General features: G+C 50.3%; 1 protein-coding gene across 4 annotated transcripts in view; it reads left to right on the forward strand.

Annotated features, from left to right (window-relative positions):
* ABCC6 (ATP binding cassette subfamily C member 6) overlaps positions 1-18311 on the forward strand; it is a 52462-nt gene that overhangs the window by 1318 nt on the left and 32833 nt on the right. For all 4 annotated transcript variants that reach the window (XM_011290585.4, XM_045047777.1, XM_045047776.1 and 1 more), the window contains exons 2-9: positions 372-554; positions 3093-3218; positions 3364-3492; positions 7214-7339; positions 8545-8606; positions 11627-11758; positions 16167-16361; positions 18017-18194. In XM_011290585.4, the coding sequence (XP_011288887.3) occupies positions 372-554; positions 3093-3218; positions 3364-3492; positions 7214-7339; positions 8545-8606; positions 11627-11758; positions 16167-16361; positions 18017-18194 (1131 nt within the window). The remainder of the gene's footprint in view (positions 1-371; positions 555-3092; positions 3219-3363; positions 3493-7213; positions 7340-8544; positions 8607-11626; positions 11759-16166; positions 16362-18016; positions 18195-18311) is intronic.

Below are 18311 nucleotides of genomic sequence, written 5' to 3' on the forward strand. Positions count from 1 at the left end.
CTTAAAATATAAGGCTTAAACGACAGTCTGCACCCAGTATTCATCCTGGAACCCAGATATCCCAGACTCCAGGACCCAGCCACCTTGGTTCAAATCCCAGCACCACCACACTGGGTGATAGTCACCCAGGTTATGTAACCTTTCTGGGCCTCAGCTTCCTCATATGCAAAATCGGTAGCATAATTGCCTGTACTTCTTAGGGTTGATATTATTAGCATTAAAGGAGTTGAGACTTATAAGGTACTCCAGAGAGTGCTGGGCCCATTTTCATGTCAATGTTAGGAGTCCAGATGGTTGCCTTGCCCCCTAGTCAGGTGAATCTGGGACTCCTGCACTGTATGATCACAAGGGTCGCCCCGGTGTTCCCTCAGGTCTGGAACTGGACAGAGCCTGAACCCATTGCTGCCCACCTACTGAACGTGTGCTTCCTGAAAACGGCAGGGATCTGGGTACCCCCGATGTACCTCTGGGTCCTTGGCCCCATCTACCTCCTCTACATCCATCGCCACGGCAACAACTACCTCCGGATGTCCCCACTCTTCAAGGCCAAAATGGTAACCGCTGCCTCTGGGAGGCTGTAACCAGACAATGGTTGGGAGGTGTGGGAAGCTGGCTGGAGCCTTGGCAGAGACCCCAAAGTGGACACTCCTCCTTTGAAGGAGCACCCAGGGTGGGGACAAGACGGGGACCTCTTAGTCAAACAGAGCAATACTCCAGAGAGGCTACAGAGGTAAACTCTGTGGAACCAGATTCCCCCAAACAGATATGGTGACAATGAAAACCACGCATCTGCAAACACACACATCGGATGTGCAGATGTTCCTGGCCAGTTTGTGACTACCATACCTTGGAATTACCCACAGTGTGTGAGGTATACTCCTGGGGTACACGAGGTGATTTTAGGGTCACACTTGGGTGAACTTTTAAAAATTTTTTGAACAGTTACGTGTTGATTTTTATGTTTTCCCACTGGCAGTTCTAAACACCGGTTCTTAAAATTGTTCTGTATTTATTTTAGTGTGTTACAAAAACACGGGCATTCCAAGTGTGAGCCTTTCTGCTCATCCATCCCGTTCTCCAAACTTCTACAAGAATGTCCTTCCCAGGCATTAAGGAATCTGCTCCTGAAATCATTGTTGCACTATATACTAACTAACTTGGATTAAATTAAAAAAAAAAAAAAAAGAACGTCCTTCCCATAGCACCTCGTTAATTTTTGTCCTATTGTCGAACTCTTCCTTAAAGGGCCAGACAGTATATATTTGAGGCTTTGAAGGTCCATGTGGATTCCATGTCACCTACTCTGCCATTGCAGCAGAAAAGCAGCCACAAACAACAGTAAATAAATAAGCATGACTGTGTCTCCATAGCATTTTCTCGAAAGTCACTGAAATTTAAACTTCATGTAACTTTCACACATCATGACATATTATACTTTTTTGAGTTTTGTTCAATGATTGAAAAATGTCTGGGGCGCCTGGGTGGCGCAGTCGGTTAAGCGTCCGACTTCAGCCAGGTCACGATCTCGCGGTCCGTGAGTTCGAGCCCCGCGTGAGGCTCTGGGCTGATGGCTCGGAGCCTGGAGCCTGTTTCCGATTCTGTGTCTCCCTCTCTCTGCCCCTCCCCCGTTCATGCTCTGTCTCTCTCTGTCCCAAAAATACATAAACGTTGAAAAAAAAAATTAAAAAAAAAAAAAAAAAGAAAAGAAAAATGTCAAAAACCATCCTTAGCTCACAGGGGATACAAAAATAGGCAGCGTGTCAAACCCAGGCCACCAGTAGTACTTGGAGCCCCGCTTTGGACTGTGAGGTGCTTGTAATAGTTCCTGCTATGTGCCCAGAGGCCTCGTCTTCTCTCCCACCTGTGTCCACCTTCTGCTTTCCTGCTTTCTCTCATTCAGAAGAGAGATCCCCGCATCTTAGAGAAAGGTCTGGACACATACCAGTCCTGACAGAGCTTCTCCTTGATTTTATAGCAGGGGTCACGCGTATCTGGGTGGCTCAGTCGGTTAAGCATCCAATTTCGGCTCAGGTCATGATCTCACTGTTGGTGAGTTCAAGTCCCGCGTCGGGCTGTGTGCTGACAGCTCAGAGCCTGGAGCCTGGTTCAGATTCTGTGTCTCCCTCTCTCTTTGCCCATCACTCACTCGTGCTCTCTCTGTCAAAAATAAATACACATTAAAAACTTTTTAAAAATAGTAGAGGTCAAAGGGACTTGAAGAGAGTGTAACTTTTTCATACCCTGCGTGAATGTTGTTTTAGGCTGCTTCTTATTTATTTATTTATTTATTTATTTATTTATTTATTTATTTATAAATGTTTATTTTCGAGAGACACAGAGTGTGAGTGGGGGGAGGGGCAGAGAGAGGGAGATACACACACACACACACACACACACACACACACACACACAGAATCCAAAGCAGCCTCCAGGCTCCGAGCTGTCAGCACAGAGCCCGATGTAGGGCTCGAACTCATGAACAATGAGATCGTGACCTGAGCTGAAGTCAGACAGTTAACCATCTGAGCCACCCAGGAGCCCCTTTTTTTAAAAATTTTTTTGATGTTTATTTATTTGAGAGAGAGAGACAGACAGAGCATGAGCGGGGGAGGGGCAGAGAGAGACAGACACAGAATTTGAAGCAGGCTCCAGGCTCTGAGCTGTCAGCACAGAGCCCAACGCAGGGCTTGAACTCACGAACCGTGAGAACATGACCTGAGCTGAAGTTGGACACTTAACCTACTGAGCCACCCAGGCGCCCCCATAGCACTTCTTCATACCTAAAGCACCTCGCCTGCGTACTCTTGGTGCACCCTGCCCCACCCTCGCATTCTGGAAAATACTGGGTTGGCCTGGGTCCCTGGGGCATATTATTTATAGGACACTTCCAGGTCAAGGTGAATCTGTAGGTAAGGCTCCCCTTCCTGCTTCTTATTCCGCATCTCTCACATTGGCACTGTTAAATTATGATGTTGGGACCTTAGCGGTGCCTCATCCAGAGCCACCGCCCAGTGGGCGTGGGGTCCCTGTCTGGTTTGCCCCCCACCCTTCTTTTTGCCCGCCGGCCTTATCTAGCCAAGCCTGTTTCCCAGGTGCTTGGGCTTGCCCTCATCATCCTGTGCACGTCCAGCGTGTCTGTGGCTCTCTGGAGAATCCAGCGGGGAACACCCCAGGCCCCAGAATTCCTCATTCATCCTACTGTGTGGCTCACCACGACGGTAAGGACAACCCAGGCTTGCTGGGCTAGCTCCTGGCTGAGAGGCTTCTCTTGCCCTGGTGGAGGGTGTGGGGCAGAGCACAGCTCCCTTCCGCCCTCCCTGCCCCTGCCCACCTTAAGGGGCCTGTCCTGACTCTCCTGTCCAGAGCTTCGCCATGTTCCTGGTCCACACGGAGAGGAAGAAAGGGGTCCGGGCATCGGGGCTGCTGTTTGGATACTGGCTTCTCTGCTTTCTCTTGCCAGCGACCAGTGCTGCCCAGCTGGCCTCGCAAGGGGTAAGTGGAAGCCTGGGGAACCGATGTGGCAGTTTCAGGCCGTGGGTTGCCCTGCCTCCCTCCTTCCTCCTCCCCTTTCCGCACATGACTTACTGTCTACACAGGGACACACACCACGGTTGCTTAAACTCCAGCGACACACAGGCACACTCACTCACACAGGTGTATGCGTCATCCCATATGTTTTTATGGACACTCATTCCCAGGGTCTTACACACTTAGCTCACACACTTCACTTGCACAGCAGACGCACCCCTTTGTGCCCCACCTTTCATGCATCACACAACTACCGTCTGAAACACACCCACACCTGCCGCCACCCAGTGTGTCTGTCTGTGCCTTCAAGCTCCCACACGATTCAGGCACATGCATCGCCCATTCCCACACCGCACACCCGTGCACACGTCCTCCCTTGCACCACTGGCCACAGGTGCAGTGTTGGTTCACGCCGTCAGGAGCTTCCCCGATGAAATTTGAAAGTGGCCCCATAGGGGCGCGTGGGTGGCTCGGTCGGTTAAGTGTCTGACTTCAGGTCAGGTCATGATCTTGCAATTCGTGGGTTCGAGCCCCGCGTCAGGCTCTGTGCTGACAGCTCGGAGCCGGGAGCCTGCTTTGGATTCTATGTCTCCCTCTCTCTCTGCCCCTCCTTCACTCGTATTCTGTCTGTCTGTCTCTCAAAAATAATAAACAATCTCTCTCAATAAATAATAAAAATTAAAAAAAAATTAGGTCTAATTAGTATTAGGTCTAATCCCTGATACTCCAGATGGTAGCTGGCAGAGTTAATAAGCAAGGGGACTTACAAGGCTTGTCCCAGGCACCACAGGACGAGTAGATGTCCGCACCTGCCACCAGAATCTTCGAAGTATATAGAGGCTTATGTCCAGACAGTCTCCACAACATGTTACTGTCTCAAGTTTGTGTTCTTGAAAAAGCTCCTAGTGCGAGACACGAGTGAGTGGAATGACCTCCCAAAACATACCTGCGCACACAATCTTTCTGTATGAGCGTGCACATCTCCCCTCGTTCTCACCTACCCTCACCCATGCTCCCCTCTGGACATAATACGCATTGTTGCATATCCATCCATATTTCTTTTTCATTTTATGTAGAGAGAGTGAGCACTGTGCTTTCAGCTCACTCTCAAGACCATGAGATCAGGACCTGAGCCAAAATCAAGAGTCAGATGCTCAACCCACTGAGCTACCCAGGCTTCCCTTCCCCCCACCCCCCTCCCTATATTTCGGTTTCCCATCCTGGCCAATAGCAGTTCCGTGTTAAGGGACACATCGGATCTGTTTACCTGCAAAGAGAGAAATAGCCCAGACCTCGGTCCCTCAACTGCAGCACTCTTGACATCATTCTCTTTGGGGCGGGGGGAGCCGTTCTCGCCTTGTCGGATGTTAAACAGCATCCCCGGCCTCCACCTGCTAGATGCCAAGTGCGCACCTTCCCTTGATGGTAAAACCCAGAGTGTCTGCCCTTGGGGACAAATTTGCCCCGGTTGAAAAGTGCTTGCGTAGTTGGGATGCTCACCCCAGATCTGGAGACCCCCTGCAACGGGCTGTAGATCGTTTCTCCAGCCAGATGGTTGCTCCAGTCCTGCTCCCGAAAGGAAAAGGCAGAGACATACCATTCTGTCCTTAAGGACAAATTTTCACAAAGTAATCTTCGTAACCGACGGGAAAATTGCACAGGCCATCCACTGATGTGTGCAAAGCTAGGTTCCCCCAGCGGCCAGATGCAGCACAGAAATAATAATATTGTGACCACGCATTAATATTGTGACCCCGGCCACATGCCAGGCCCTGCAAAAGCCACTTTATGTCATGTCTTCATTGGATTCTTACAAGAATGTGCTGTGGCAGATTCTCACAGTCCCGTTTTAAAGATGGGGAAACCAAGGCTAAGAGAAATGAGCGGCCTCCTCAAGGTCACACGGCCGAGGAGCGCAGAGCCCAAGTCCATCTCCCCCGAATTTAGAACAAATGTCCCGATAGAAATAGTGGTAAAAATGGCATTATAGGGGCGCCTGGGTGGCTCAGTCGGTTAAGCGGCCGACTTCGGCTCAGGTCATGATCTCGCGGTCCGTGAGTTCGAGCCCTGCGTCGGGCTCTGTGCTGACAGCTCAGGGCCTGGAGCCTGTTTCAGATTCTGTGTCTCCCTGTTTCTGACCCTCCCTCGTTCATGCTCTGTCTCTCTATGTCTCAAAAATAAATAAAGGTTAAAAAATTTAAAAAAAATGGCATTATAGAGAAGGTGAGCCACGATGTAGCTGGGATATCAAATTGTCTAATACCTCAGAAAACAAAAGTAAGAACAAAAGAGTAGAAATCCCGTAGAGGAACTGCCATTTGAAACGAGGGCTCTTGTTTTAAGCCACAAAGACTCAACTCACACTAGCTTAAGGGGGGAAAAAAAGTCTGGAGGAATTCATTAGCTCCTACATGGGGGCTCTCCTGGGCACGGTTGGTCCAAGTGTTCAGATGACGCCGTCAGATAGATCTCCATCTCCTTCTGTCTCTTGGTTCTGGCCTGTTATTTGTTCAACAGTGGGGTGGCAAGAAGAACCAACAATCGCACTAGACCTAGGCTCCACCCCTGCAGCAACCCCAGTGAAAGATCTCCTGATGGTTCCAGCTCTCACTGACCCAGTGTGGGTCGTATGTCCATTCCTGACCCCATCACAGTAGCCAGGGGACTGGAACGTACTCACTGGTCAGACCTCAGTCCCCTGCCCACCGCCTGAAATGGAGTCACTTCTGCATAAACCACATACCTGAGCATGGGAAAAGAAATTAAGGGAGTCTGACAGAGGGGCAGCAGATACGAAAGCCATCACGGTGTGGCAGCAAAAGTTCTTGATTTGGATCGGATCATCTGGGTGCCCTTGAGCAAGGTGCTATTGCTTCTGTGAACTTGGTTTCTGCATGAGTAAAATAGAGCAGCTAAACTCCAGCTGGGGTCAGAGTGGGGAGGGACTTGATGAGACAGTGCCCAAAAAGACTCCCGCATAGGCACAGGGTGGAATACATGCTCACTAAATCCAGTTCCCTTCTTTTTTATTTAAGTTTATTTATTTATTTTGAGAGAGAGAGCGTGTGCACACATGTACGCAACCGGGGGAGGGGCAGAGAGAGGAGAGAGAGAAAATCCCAAGCATGCTCTGCACCGTGAGCCTGAGCCCGACGCAAGCCCCATGGGAGGCTGGATCTCACAACGGTGAGATCATGACCTGAGCTGAAACTGAGAGTCCAATGCTTAATCGACTGAGCCACCCAGGTGCCCCAAACCAGTTTCCCTCTTAAACCAGAAAACACTGGCCATGAGGAAGCAGAATGGGATATTGGGGTGGGGGCTGGAGTAGAGAAGGGCTTTCCTCCGTGGCACAAGGAGAAAGGAAAAGTATCCCCCTGCTCACATTCCAGGGGCTGTGGTCAACTGTCACCTGCCTAAGGGGAGACACATGCCCCCCCATTTCATGCAGAGTATGGGGGTCGGGTGTTCCTAAATCGGGTCACCAGGCATGCCGGGGGCACTGGCTTTCAAACCCTGTGGCTCTGGCTCCCTGCCTGGGCACTGCTCATAGCTTCAGAAACCTGCTCAGCCGTGAGCATTCCTCCCCTTAGAGACACCCTGCCCAGCCTCTGCTCCCCACAGGCCTCTGGCTGCAGACTTCACCATGCCAGACTTGATGGGACTTGTGCTTTCTCGCCCACAGGGCTTCCAGAGTGACCCCTACTACCACCTGTCGACCTACCTGTGCTTGTCTCTGGTGCTGGCACAGTTTGTGCTGTCCTGCCTCGTCGATCAACCCCCCTTCTTCCCTAAAGACCCCCAACAGTCTGTAAGTTGCCGTGTCTCCAACCCAGCACCTCCCTTGTCCCTGTTTCATTTCTGGTCTCAGTTTCCCCGTGGGACAGAAGGGAGCTAAACTAGGACACGAGCCTTTCATAATTTTTTACCCATTCTTTCATTCAGCAAAATGTGTATTGTATATCTGTGCCCTAGGCTGGCCAACTTTTTCTGATCAGAGCAAGACAGAAAGTATTTTAGGCTTTGTGGGCCATATGGTCTCTGCAGCATCGATTCAACTCTGCTGCTGCTGCACAGATAGTATGTCAAAGGAGCATGGCTGTATTCCAGTAAAACTTTACTTGCGGAAACAGGCACTGTGTCAGATCTGGGCCAGGAGCTGTGGTCCAGTCCCTGCGCTGTACCCCAGCTAGGTGCGGAGGATCTATGGCAAACAAGCAGACGTAGTCCCTGTCCTCATGCAGCTAACAGCCAAGTAGAGCAACCAGACATTAATCGCATAATTGCACAAGCACGTAGAAAGTTACGTTTGGGGCAAGTGCCCTGCAGGAGAAATTCGGGGTCCGTGAGAGTTTACAACAGGTAGCACTGAACTAGCCTGTGAAATCAGGAAAGAATTCTCTGAGGAAGAGACAGTTGAGCTAAGGTCACCTAAGGAAAAAAAATGCTCAGTGACATGAGTAATCAAATGAAGACTCTAGAACTTTTTTCTTCTGTGAGAATGAAAGAAAACATTAAAAATTGATAATAAGCTGTGATGGCAAAGATGTGGTGAAATAAGCAGTCTCGTGCTCTAGTGGTAAAAGGCGAAGATGCGTGCGGTTTTTCTGGAGCAGCTGGCAACGTCTCAGGACAGATCCCTCCGCACTTCTCACCAAATTCACTGAGGGATGTTGTCGAGGATGTTATTGTCTGTGTCACACATGCTCCGTGATTCTAGGAGCTTCTTAGTCTCAGTATTAGTAATAGTTGTTCCCCTGGGAAGCTGTTAGTTCTTACCTATTGGTTGCTGTCAGATTTGTGGCACAAATCGCTTTGGGCCTTACCTGCTAGGAAGCACCTAGCCCACGGGTATTCACCTGTACCAAGCAGTCAGGGCATCTCAAGGCACACTTCCAGTAATACCGAGCTCACGGTCCGTTCATCCGGTCTTCCTGACCTTGGTTCCCTTGCCTTATACTGGCCATGGAATGTGAGACTTGCGTCCTTCACCAACACCATCTCTTGTCTTTACAGAATCCATGCCCAGAGGCTGGAGCTTCCTTCCCCTCCAAGGCCATGTTCTGGTGGGTTTCTGGGTAAGTAGAGTAGCAGGGAAGGGGCCAAGGTGCATTTGCTTTCTTATTCGTCACTACACCTCTTCCCCCCAAGACGTTTCCGGTCAAGCCTACCAAGGTCAGCCAGGCTTTCTTCCTCCCAGCCTCAGTGCTTCTCTGTCCGATGTCAGTGTGTCCAATCTCCACACCCCATTCCCATTCACTCACTGGAGTGAGATCTGGGTTTGAGTCCGGCTTTCCCTCTTAGCTGGCCCATATCACAAACATTCAGGACCTCAGTTTTCCCCTCTGTAAAAGGGGAACAGCTCTACCTTCATTAAATGTGCATTGCTTAGTGCTTATGCACAGTAGGTGCTCAACAAAACCAAATCTATTCCTTGGCTGCATTCGTTCCACCAGCATCTAATATGCACCTGCTATTTGCTAAGCACCGGGAGTAAGGACAGAAGAGACCACATCTTTACTCCCCAGAGGCTCCCAGAGGTGGAGAAGACATGTGTTTCTCCAGGGCCAGCACACCAGGCAGTGAGGATGCCCTGTCCCCTCCAGACCACATTGCAGTCAGATCTTGGCAGCCCCTGGATTCAAATCCTGGCCTCGCCACTTCCTGGCTGTGTGACCCTGGGCAAGCTGCTTAACCTCCCTGCGTCTCAGTCCCTGCCCCTGAAAAATGAGGATAATAAGAGCATCTACCTAATAGGGGTGTGGGAATTAAATGAAATAAGGCTTCAAAGCACTGAGCACAGGGTCTGGCCCGTAATGAGTACTATACAAAGTGGTTGGTGAATACATAAAGACTAGAATGCCCTCGGGGTGAGGAATTGGTGGGAAGTGCATACAGTTTGGCCAAACGGCTCTAGAGAGGACCTAGCCCTCTTTTTCCCAAATGTAGGCATTTGTGGATCATTCTTCAAGCTTTTTGCCTTATTGGGATTTTATTTTCCTTCCTTTACTTAGTGGTTTTTTTTCTATTTTTAAACTCATTTTTCTTTCTTTTTTTAAAAACTTTTTTAAAAAGTTTATTTGTTTTAAGACAGAAAGAGAGGGAGAGAGAGAATTAGCGAGGGAGGGACTGAGAGAGAGAACGACACAGGATCAGAAGTGGGCTCGATGCCGACAGTGCAGAGCCCGATTTGGGGCTTGAACCCACAACCCGTGAGATCATGACCCAAGTCGAAGTTGGATGCCCAACCGACAGAGCCACCCAGGCGCCTGGTTTTTGTTTTTTTTTTCTTTAAATCAACTCACTTTTTCTACTCTAATAAACTTTTTTTAAAGGAAACTTTCTATCACTGCCAAGTTGGAAAAAAACCTATTAAATCACTTGCCACATAGATCTCCTCCCCCCAAAATTTCAGTGAAAACCAGGTCATGTTAATAATTTCTAGGTCAGAACTAGATTGGCTGAATTTGCTCTGCATTAAAAAGACAAAAGGAGGGGCGCCTGGGTGGCTCAGTCGGTTGAGCGTCCGACTTCAGCTCAGGTCACGATCTCACGGTCCGTGAGTTCGAGCCCCACGTCGGGCTCTGGGCTGATGGCTCAGAGCCTGGAGCCTGCTTCCAATTCTGTGTCTCTCTCTCTGCCCCTCCCCCATTCATGCTCTGTCTCTCTCTGTCTCAAAAATAAATAAATGTTAAAAAAATAAATAAATAAAAAATTAAAAAAAGGAACTTGGAAAGTCTCCGAGGCGAGCTTAGGACCAGCAGCAAACAAGACCATCTCCTTGGTATTATCAGAAAAATTACAGACACCTGAGAAGTAATAAACCGCTCCCGCCTTGAAGTCTAGAGTAATTGATCTCTTGTGTATGCGTGCTGGCCCCCAGCTTGGCAAGGACAGACTGAAGACAGAGCAGACCGTTCCAATTGGCAGGTGGTGGTTTTAATAAGCAAGGAAACTTAGGAGGCTTGTCCTGGGCGGCCACAAAGCGAATAGATCTCCGGACCTGCCCGCCAGAACCTTACAAGTTAATGCGGGGGCCTCAGCGGGGTTCAGGCACATCTACCATCCAGAGAGTCTCAACAACACATTGCCTTCTCAAGGCTGCATCCTTGAAACGACTTTTAGTGCAGGCAGAGTGGGCAGATCCTACTTTCCAAGGACAGAGGACGGGCGAGGAGCCTCTGATTGCCCACGTCCAGCTTGCGGGACACCCGGAGGTCACGTCCTCTCCGTGACCGCCTCCAATAATGTGCCACCTACCATCCAGTCCAAGTGTTGGTAAACTCTCATTTTAAGGTGAGAAAATTGAGATCCACTGGTGGGAAGGGAGGTGCCCAAGGTGACAGAGCTGAAAACTGGTTTTATTTGACACATCTTTGGTCCTGTGTCAGGAGGTGAGGATATAGAGGAGGAGAATAAAGGCAAGTACTTTTTGCCCCCATGGAATTTACCATCCAGTGGAGGAGAAAGACACTCAACATATAACCATGTCACAAAAGTAAGTCATAATGGCAGCAAGCATTGTAAAGAAAAGCTCAGGAAAAAAGTCTATAATGGGAAAATCTACGTGGACTGAAGGGCCATCAAGTGGGTATCTAAAGAAATCACGTCTAAGCCCAGGAAGCGGCCAGGTGAAGAGTGGCAGGAAAAGGGTTCTAAGCAGAGCAATGTACATGTGCAAAGGTCCTGAGGCCAGGTGGCTGCAGAGGTGAACAAGGCACTTAAAGCTGAGGGTGGAGCTCAGGTTTCCAACTCTGGACTTCTGACTCTGGGGAGGTTTATTTCCCTCGCCACACAGGCTGTCCATTGATTAAGTCACTGAGTGTCTCTGAACCTCGATTTCTTCTCCTCATCTGTAAAATAGGTCAATAGTTATCACCGTGTGTTCTTGTGTAAGATTTAATGAGATGATCTTTGTAAACTGGGAAGTGCCCCACAAATGTTGGGGGTGCTCAGGCTAAACACTTTCATTTTCCTGAGGGGCCAGCAGAGGAAAAGTGACTTACTCAGGGTCACATAGCTCCCAGGGCAGGACCCTGTGGGGGAGGGGAGGAGAGCATGGCGGGAAGAGCTTGTCCTGGTGACTCTCTTTTTACAGGCTGGTCTGGAGAGGCTACAGGAGGCCGCTTGGGCCAAAAGACCTCTGGTCACTTGGGCGAGAAAACTCCTCAAAAGAAATTGTTTCCCAGCTCGAGAGGGCATGGACGAGAAACCGCAGTGCGGCCCAGCGGTGAGTGTGTGAGAAACGAGAGCCCGGCCCAACGCTTGGCCAGCAAAGCTCATCACTTGGCCCTGAGTACGACCCCAGACCCTACTCTGGGCTCCACTGCCATAGTCCCCTGCCTGCCAGCTGATCCCAGTAAGCATGAACTGACCAGGCCCAAGGGACGTTTCCTCCCAGAGTGCTTCGCAGCTTCCAAGAGGACACAGTGGGTGCCTCCAGAGGGAAGCTTGGATGTTGGGACAGCAGACAGGAAACAGATGGGGAGTGAAAGGTTCTGTGGTGGTCCACAACGTGCAGGCAACTACTTAGTATCTAACCCGAGGGATTCGTTCCCTGGGTCTCGGTTTTCTCATCTGTTCAACGAGGATGCCATTAGCTTCTGGGGGATGAAAAAATTTGTAGAAAAGAACTGAGCAAATACCTCAACAATGGTAAAAACTCCAATAGGGTCAGTTATCTGGAGGATTTCCAGCCCTTTCTAGTCCTGCCAGCTCTGCCCCACCCTTGCCCTCTGTGGCATCTCCGGAAACTTCTGTGGTCCCCTCTGACTCTGAGGAACCCAGTTGGGAACCTCTGGTCTACAGAAAAGAGCTGTCAACATAGGATTCATTAAACGTGGGTTAAAGCAGTCTTGCCATGAAGTAGTTGATGACTTTGGCCAAATCATGTGAACTTCGTGTTTCAGGGCACTGACAAAAGTGCCTTCGCCCTGTGGGAAGAGTTAGAGGGTTCCCCTGTGTACTTTAGGATTTTGTGGGGGTTGTTGAATCCTCCAAATTAGAAGAAGTGAGAGACAGTCTATTGGCTCACATAGCTTAGAAGGTAGGTCTAGCCTCAGGTGTGGCTGGATCCAGGGGCTTGCATAATATCCAAATTCTTTCTCTCCATCTCTCAGCTCAGCTGATGTATTGGCTCGCCTCATATCCTGCCAGTGCAGCAACCCCAGCAGGAGTGTCTCTCCTAGCATCTGTACAGAAAATGCTAGGGAAGGCATTGGCTGACTCGAGTCAGGACCAATGCCATAGCCAGGAGGCAGGCCCCATGATCGGTAGCCCCTTCAGAGCCACAGTGGGGTATGTTTTTCCCAAAGGGGTAAATGATATGAGCAAGTCAAAATAGCAACTCATTGCAGGAGTATTTTGTTGAATTGCCCCTCTAGTCTTACATGATTTCTAAGTGGCCGAATTCATTCAAAAGGACCTTAGAGGGGGGCGTCTGAGTGGCTCAGTCGGTTAAGCGTCCCATCTCATGACTTGTGAGTTCGAGCCCCACATGGGACTCTGCACTGACAGCTCAGAGCCTGGGGTCTGCTTCGGATTCTGTGTCTCCCTCTCTCTCTGCCCCTCCCGCACTCACACTGTCTCTCTCGAAAAGATATAAACGTTAAAAAAAAAAAAAAAAAAAGAGTCCTAGAGGTCTTGCCCACTCTCTCCCAGCTGTGACCTCCCCTCAGGGGCATGAGAATATTGCAGCCAGGATAGAAACATTCTCCAGGACAGATTAAGAATCCATAGCAATTGACAGAAGACATGGCCATACAAAGGCCTCCCTGAGTTTTTTTCTGAGTTGACTGATTACACACAGAAAGAACCTTGGTTTTATTTCTGAAGTATTTTGCAATTTTGGGGGGAGGGGAGAGGACGTCATCCTGAGAGGTCAGGAACCAGCCACTCGCAGACCGGGTCAGGTTCCCAAGGTATGTTTGGTCCATGTGTTGTTCGGGGTTTTTTTCTTTTTTTTTAAAGTTGCCAGTATTTAAAACATTGGAGATTCCATATAAAAATCTGGAATTCTGGTGTCTTTTAAAGGACATGGGCAGTGCCGGGTCACGTCCCCTGCATGGCAACAGGGGAGTGGATCTGGGCAGGCCCCAGTGGGCAGGGCATTGGTTGGCCACAGTCTGTTCCACTCCCTTTTGTTTTCCCAAATTGGACCTGGACAGTCACCCCCTGCCTCTTCCTGTGGTCACGTGTACACCCTGCACTAAATGGCCTCCGGTCCAGAGACCTAAAACCTGGACTGTGAAACCCACTGGAAAGGAGGAACCTGGTTACAGAGCCTTCAGGTGGATCCCAGGGATTCCGAATTCTGGGGTGAGCAACCAGAGCAGGACTGACCAAAACATCCAGCTGGAAAGAGGCCTTCATCATCATCTCCTGGCCACCCCATTTTGCAGATGGAAACACTGAGGCTCAGGGAAAAGGGGACCGAGCAGGCATTTGAATCTCAGGCTCCTGCCTCCAAGGCAGGTTCTGTCCATCAAACCAGATTTCCTTCCTTCCTTCCTTCCTTCCTTCCTTCCTTCCTTCCTTCCTTCCTTCCTTCCTTCCTTCCACAAATCTTTACAACTGTATGCACATTTATTTATTTATTTTTGAGAGACAGAGAGAGACAGAGCACAAGCGGGGGATGGGCAGAGAGAGAAGGAGACACAGAATCCGAAGCAGGCTCCAGGCTCCGAGCTGTCAGCACAGAGCCCCATGTGGGGCTCGAACTCATAAACCGTGAGATCATGACCTGAGCCGAAGTCGGACACTCAACTGACTGAGTGGTTGACACTCCTGTTAGGCCCTTTATACACGTCACACATCTGTTATTTTTTCCATTCATTTGACAAGTATTTATTGAGTGCCTACTACATTTAGGAGCTGAATATGGGGGGGGGGGTGGAATACAAGCGAAGTCTACCCACCTGGAGTGCTAACAAGATAATTCCATAAAGGTGAATATTGGAGAGAGTGAGCAGGGCCTTGAGGGCAACGAATTAAACACTGGGCTGTGATGAGGAGGGGTGGCCAGGTAACAAGAAGGTGACATCTTCTTGGCATTGGAGGCCCAAATACCAAAATGTTTGTGAGCAGCAAGCCGTGCCCAGCTGAGCGACAGACCCTCCAGAGATGCCAAATCAAACAAGCCGGACTGTGGTCAAGGGGCAAGGGGGCAAGGCCTTGGCTTGTTAGCAAAGGTCTGGCCACCAGTGTTCGCCAAGGTTGGGGTTTTTTTTCCCCCTTCTTTCTAAAGATTTTTGTCAGTGGGGCTCACAAAGAGGAACTATGCAAATCACGAATTGCAACCCGGTCTCAAACCCCTGCTCTGTCCTCACTGTGTGACCTCAAGCAGCTATCACCACCTTTCAGAGCCTCAGTCTTCCCCTAGGGAAAACGGGGAGTCCATGGTAGGGAAGTCCACCAGGCAGGGAAGTCAAGAAAAACCAACAAGCTGGTGCATGTACAGGGCTGATCCCAGAGCCCAGCCCCAGGTCCCGGCTCTGTAAACAGGCACTGAAATTACTGATAACCCCAGAGGTTGTCGGAGCTGGAAGAAGCTCAAAGAGTGGGACCAGCCCCTTCCTTGCAAGCATGAGGACACAGAGGCACAGAGAAGGCGATTGTCTGCCCAAGGCCACACGGCACCCAGACTCTCAGCAGCTGAGGACCTGCCTGGCTGGCTCTCCCTTCCACTCCCCACCTTCCCCCCAGCTTCCATCTGTGGTTTCATCCAGACCAGGAATGCTGGGCCCATGGACATCAGCTGTGATTCTAAACTGGTTCTAGACCAGCTCTAAACCACCTAAGGGCTAGCCAGTTACGCAAGGGAGGAGGAGGAGTTGCATTAATGGCTCACAGAATGCCTAGGCTCTGAAGGCACAGAGCTGGGATCAAATCCCACACACTTATCAGCTGTGTGCCCTTGGGCAAGGTCATTCTAAACCTTCTTTTCCCCATCTGTGAAATGGGGTTAACACCTAGCTGGCCAGCTTCTTCAGAGGACTGAGGAGTGCCTGGCACATAGTAGGTGCTCAATGCGTGTGCAGTGCCATCGGCATCTGTAACGCCGTAGGGCAGCCCTCCTGCCCTGCCCCTTCCTGCCCCGTTGTCTCATAAAGGGGTCCTCTGGGGGACACAGAAGAACAGTTGAGAGAGCAAGGCGGGATGCTTACCCCGTCATCCCCCTTGTTGGGAAAACGGTCCTGTAATGCCTGGTCCTACTGGAAACTCATCTGCCACCTCTGAGAATATGTGAAAGGACTATCTTAGTCCATTCAGGCACTGTAACAAAATACCATAGGCTGAGTGGCTTCTAAACCACAGACATTCATTTCTCACCGCGCTGGAGGCAAGGCTGGGCACTCCGAGATCAAAACCCCACAGATGCGGTGTCGTGGCGGCCTGCCTCCTGCCTCCTGGTTCATAGATGGCTGCGTCTAAGGCTGTTCTCACATGCTGGAAGGAGGAAGGAGCTGTCTGCTCCCATTCATGAGGGCTTTACCCTCATGACATCACCTCCCCAAAGCCCCACCTCCAAATACCATCACCCTGGGGGTTAGATTTCAACACGTGAGTTTTGGTGCAGGACGGAAACAAATATTCAGTCTCTTGCAATGACCCAGAGCCATTTTCTCCTCTCCCGTAAGGCACACCAAGGCAGGAGCAGCTAAAAGGTATGGCACGGAGGTCCCAGAGACGGAGGTCTTCCTGCAGCAAGAAGGGAGCCAGAGCGGCTCGCTGCTGAGGGCCATCTGGCAGATGTTCCGTTCCACCTTCCTCCTGGGGACCCTGAGCCTTGTCATCTGTGATGTCTTCAGGTTTGCTGTCCCCAAGCTCCTCAGGTGGGTCCAGACCTTGGGTGCCTTGCTAAGGCTGGTGGTCCTTTCCTTAATGGTGTCTTTCCAGAGTCAGGGGGCACCAGCTCTCTTTCTTCCTCTGCCTAGTCCTCCGGTGCCCAGGGCACTGGAGAGTGGGTGAAAAGGATACTGAGGAAGGGAAAAAAGTACGGAGAAATTGACTAGCCTCAGGGAGAGAAGACGAATGAACTCAACCCTGACTGTATCAGTTAGCTTTTGCCGTATAACAAAACAACCCAAAAGCGAGGGGCTTACCACCACTTCCTTAGCGCGTGATAATGTGGGTCAGCAGTTGGGGCTGGGCTCGGCTGGGCAGTTCTTCTTCCGTCAGCTGGGTTCCCCCGTGTGTCTGTGCTCAGCCGTGTGTGAAGCTGGCCGGGGGCTGGCTGGTCGGAGACAGTCTCAGCTGGGACAGCGTGTCTCTGCTCCATGCGATCTTTCATGGCCCACAGTGCTAGCTCCGGCTTGTTCACATGGCCACCTGGCAGGGCTTAAAGACCCAGAGCAAAAGGGCCACTTTCTCTTGAGGCCTCGGGCTGGGGGCTGGCACAGTTTTACCTGCACTGTTTTCTGGGCCAAAGCTGGTGGTACGGCCAGCCCAGATTCAGGGGATGGTCGATTTGTGTGCTGTGGCTACCATGACAGTATTACAGGCTGGGTGGCTGAGACAACAGAAATCCGTCTTCGCACAGTGCTGGCGATGAGAGGTGCAAGATCAAGACGGATTTTATGAGTCCTCTCTCTTGGACGTGCTGTGTCCTCACATGGTCTTTCTTCTGTGTGTGTGTGTGCCCATAGTATCTCCTTGTGTGTGCAAGTTTGCTCTTAGAAGGACACCAATCAAATGGGATTACGGTTCCACCCTCATGGCCTTATTTTAACTAAACTTCCCCTTGAAAGGCCCGATCTCCAAATACAGACGCATTCTAAGGTACTGGGAATTAGGATTTAACACAGGTATTTGGTGGGGGCACAATTCAGCCCATAACACGTGGAGACAAAATACTCCCCTCCAGGTCAAAGGAGCAGCAATCACATTCAAAATGAATGTGCAGGGGGTGCCTGGGTGGCTAGTCAGTTAAGCTAAGTCTGACTTCGGCTTAGGTCATGACCTTGCGGTTTGTGAGTTCGAGCCCCGCGTCGGGCTCTGTGCTAACAGCTGAGAGCCTGGAGCCTGCTTCGGATTCTGTGTCTCCCTCTTTCTCTGCCTCTCCCCTGCTTGCTCTCTGTCTCTCTCTCAAAAATAAATAAACATTAAAAAAAATGTTTTTAAAAAGAAAATGAGTGTGCAGGGGGGCTCCTGGGTAGCTCAGTCAATCAAGCCTCTGACACAGTTCCTGGGATCGAGCCCTGCCTCGAGCTCTGTGCTGAAAGAGGGCAGCCTGCTTGGGATTCTCTCTCTCTCTCTGTCTCTCTCTCTGCCCCTTCCTTGCTCATGTGCTCGTACTCTCTCTTTCTCTCTCAAATTAAATAAACTTAAAAAAAAAAAGAAAATGAGTGTGGACAGTGGGAGAAATAACTTGCATTTTTGCAAAAATTATCTGCCACTCTGTCTGATCCTCTATACCTTGCCAGGCTCAGGCAAAAGGAACAACCATGGATGCCTTCTCTTACCGCTCGTACTCTCCCTCTCTCGAAAGCCTTTTTCTGGAGTTTATTGGTAATCCCACGACCCCGGCCTGGAAGGGGTATCTCCTCGCGGTGCTGATGTTCCTCTCTGCCTTCCTGCAATCAGTATGGGAGCAGCAGTACATGTACAGACTCAAGGTGCTGCAGATGAGGCTGCGAACAGCCATTACTGGCCTGGTGTACAGGAAGGTGAGCCCTGGGCGAGAGGTGCGGGTCTTTCCCGATTCCCCATCTCTTCCGAATTTATATGAAACGTTCTAGCCCAAAAGGGTCACATCATATCATCTGTGCCTGAAAATGCCCTCA

This window comes from Felis catus, chromosome E3 (genome assembly GCF_018350175.1).
Source record: "Felis catus isolate Fca126 chromosome E3, F.catus_Fca126_mat1.0, whole genome shotgun sequence".
Lineage (NCBI taxonomy): Eukaryota > Metazoa > Chordata > Mammalia > Carnivora > Felidae > Felis > Felis catus.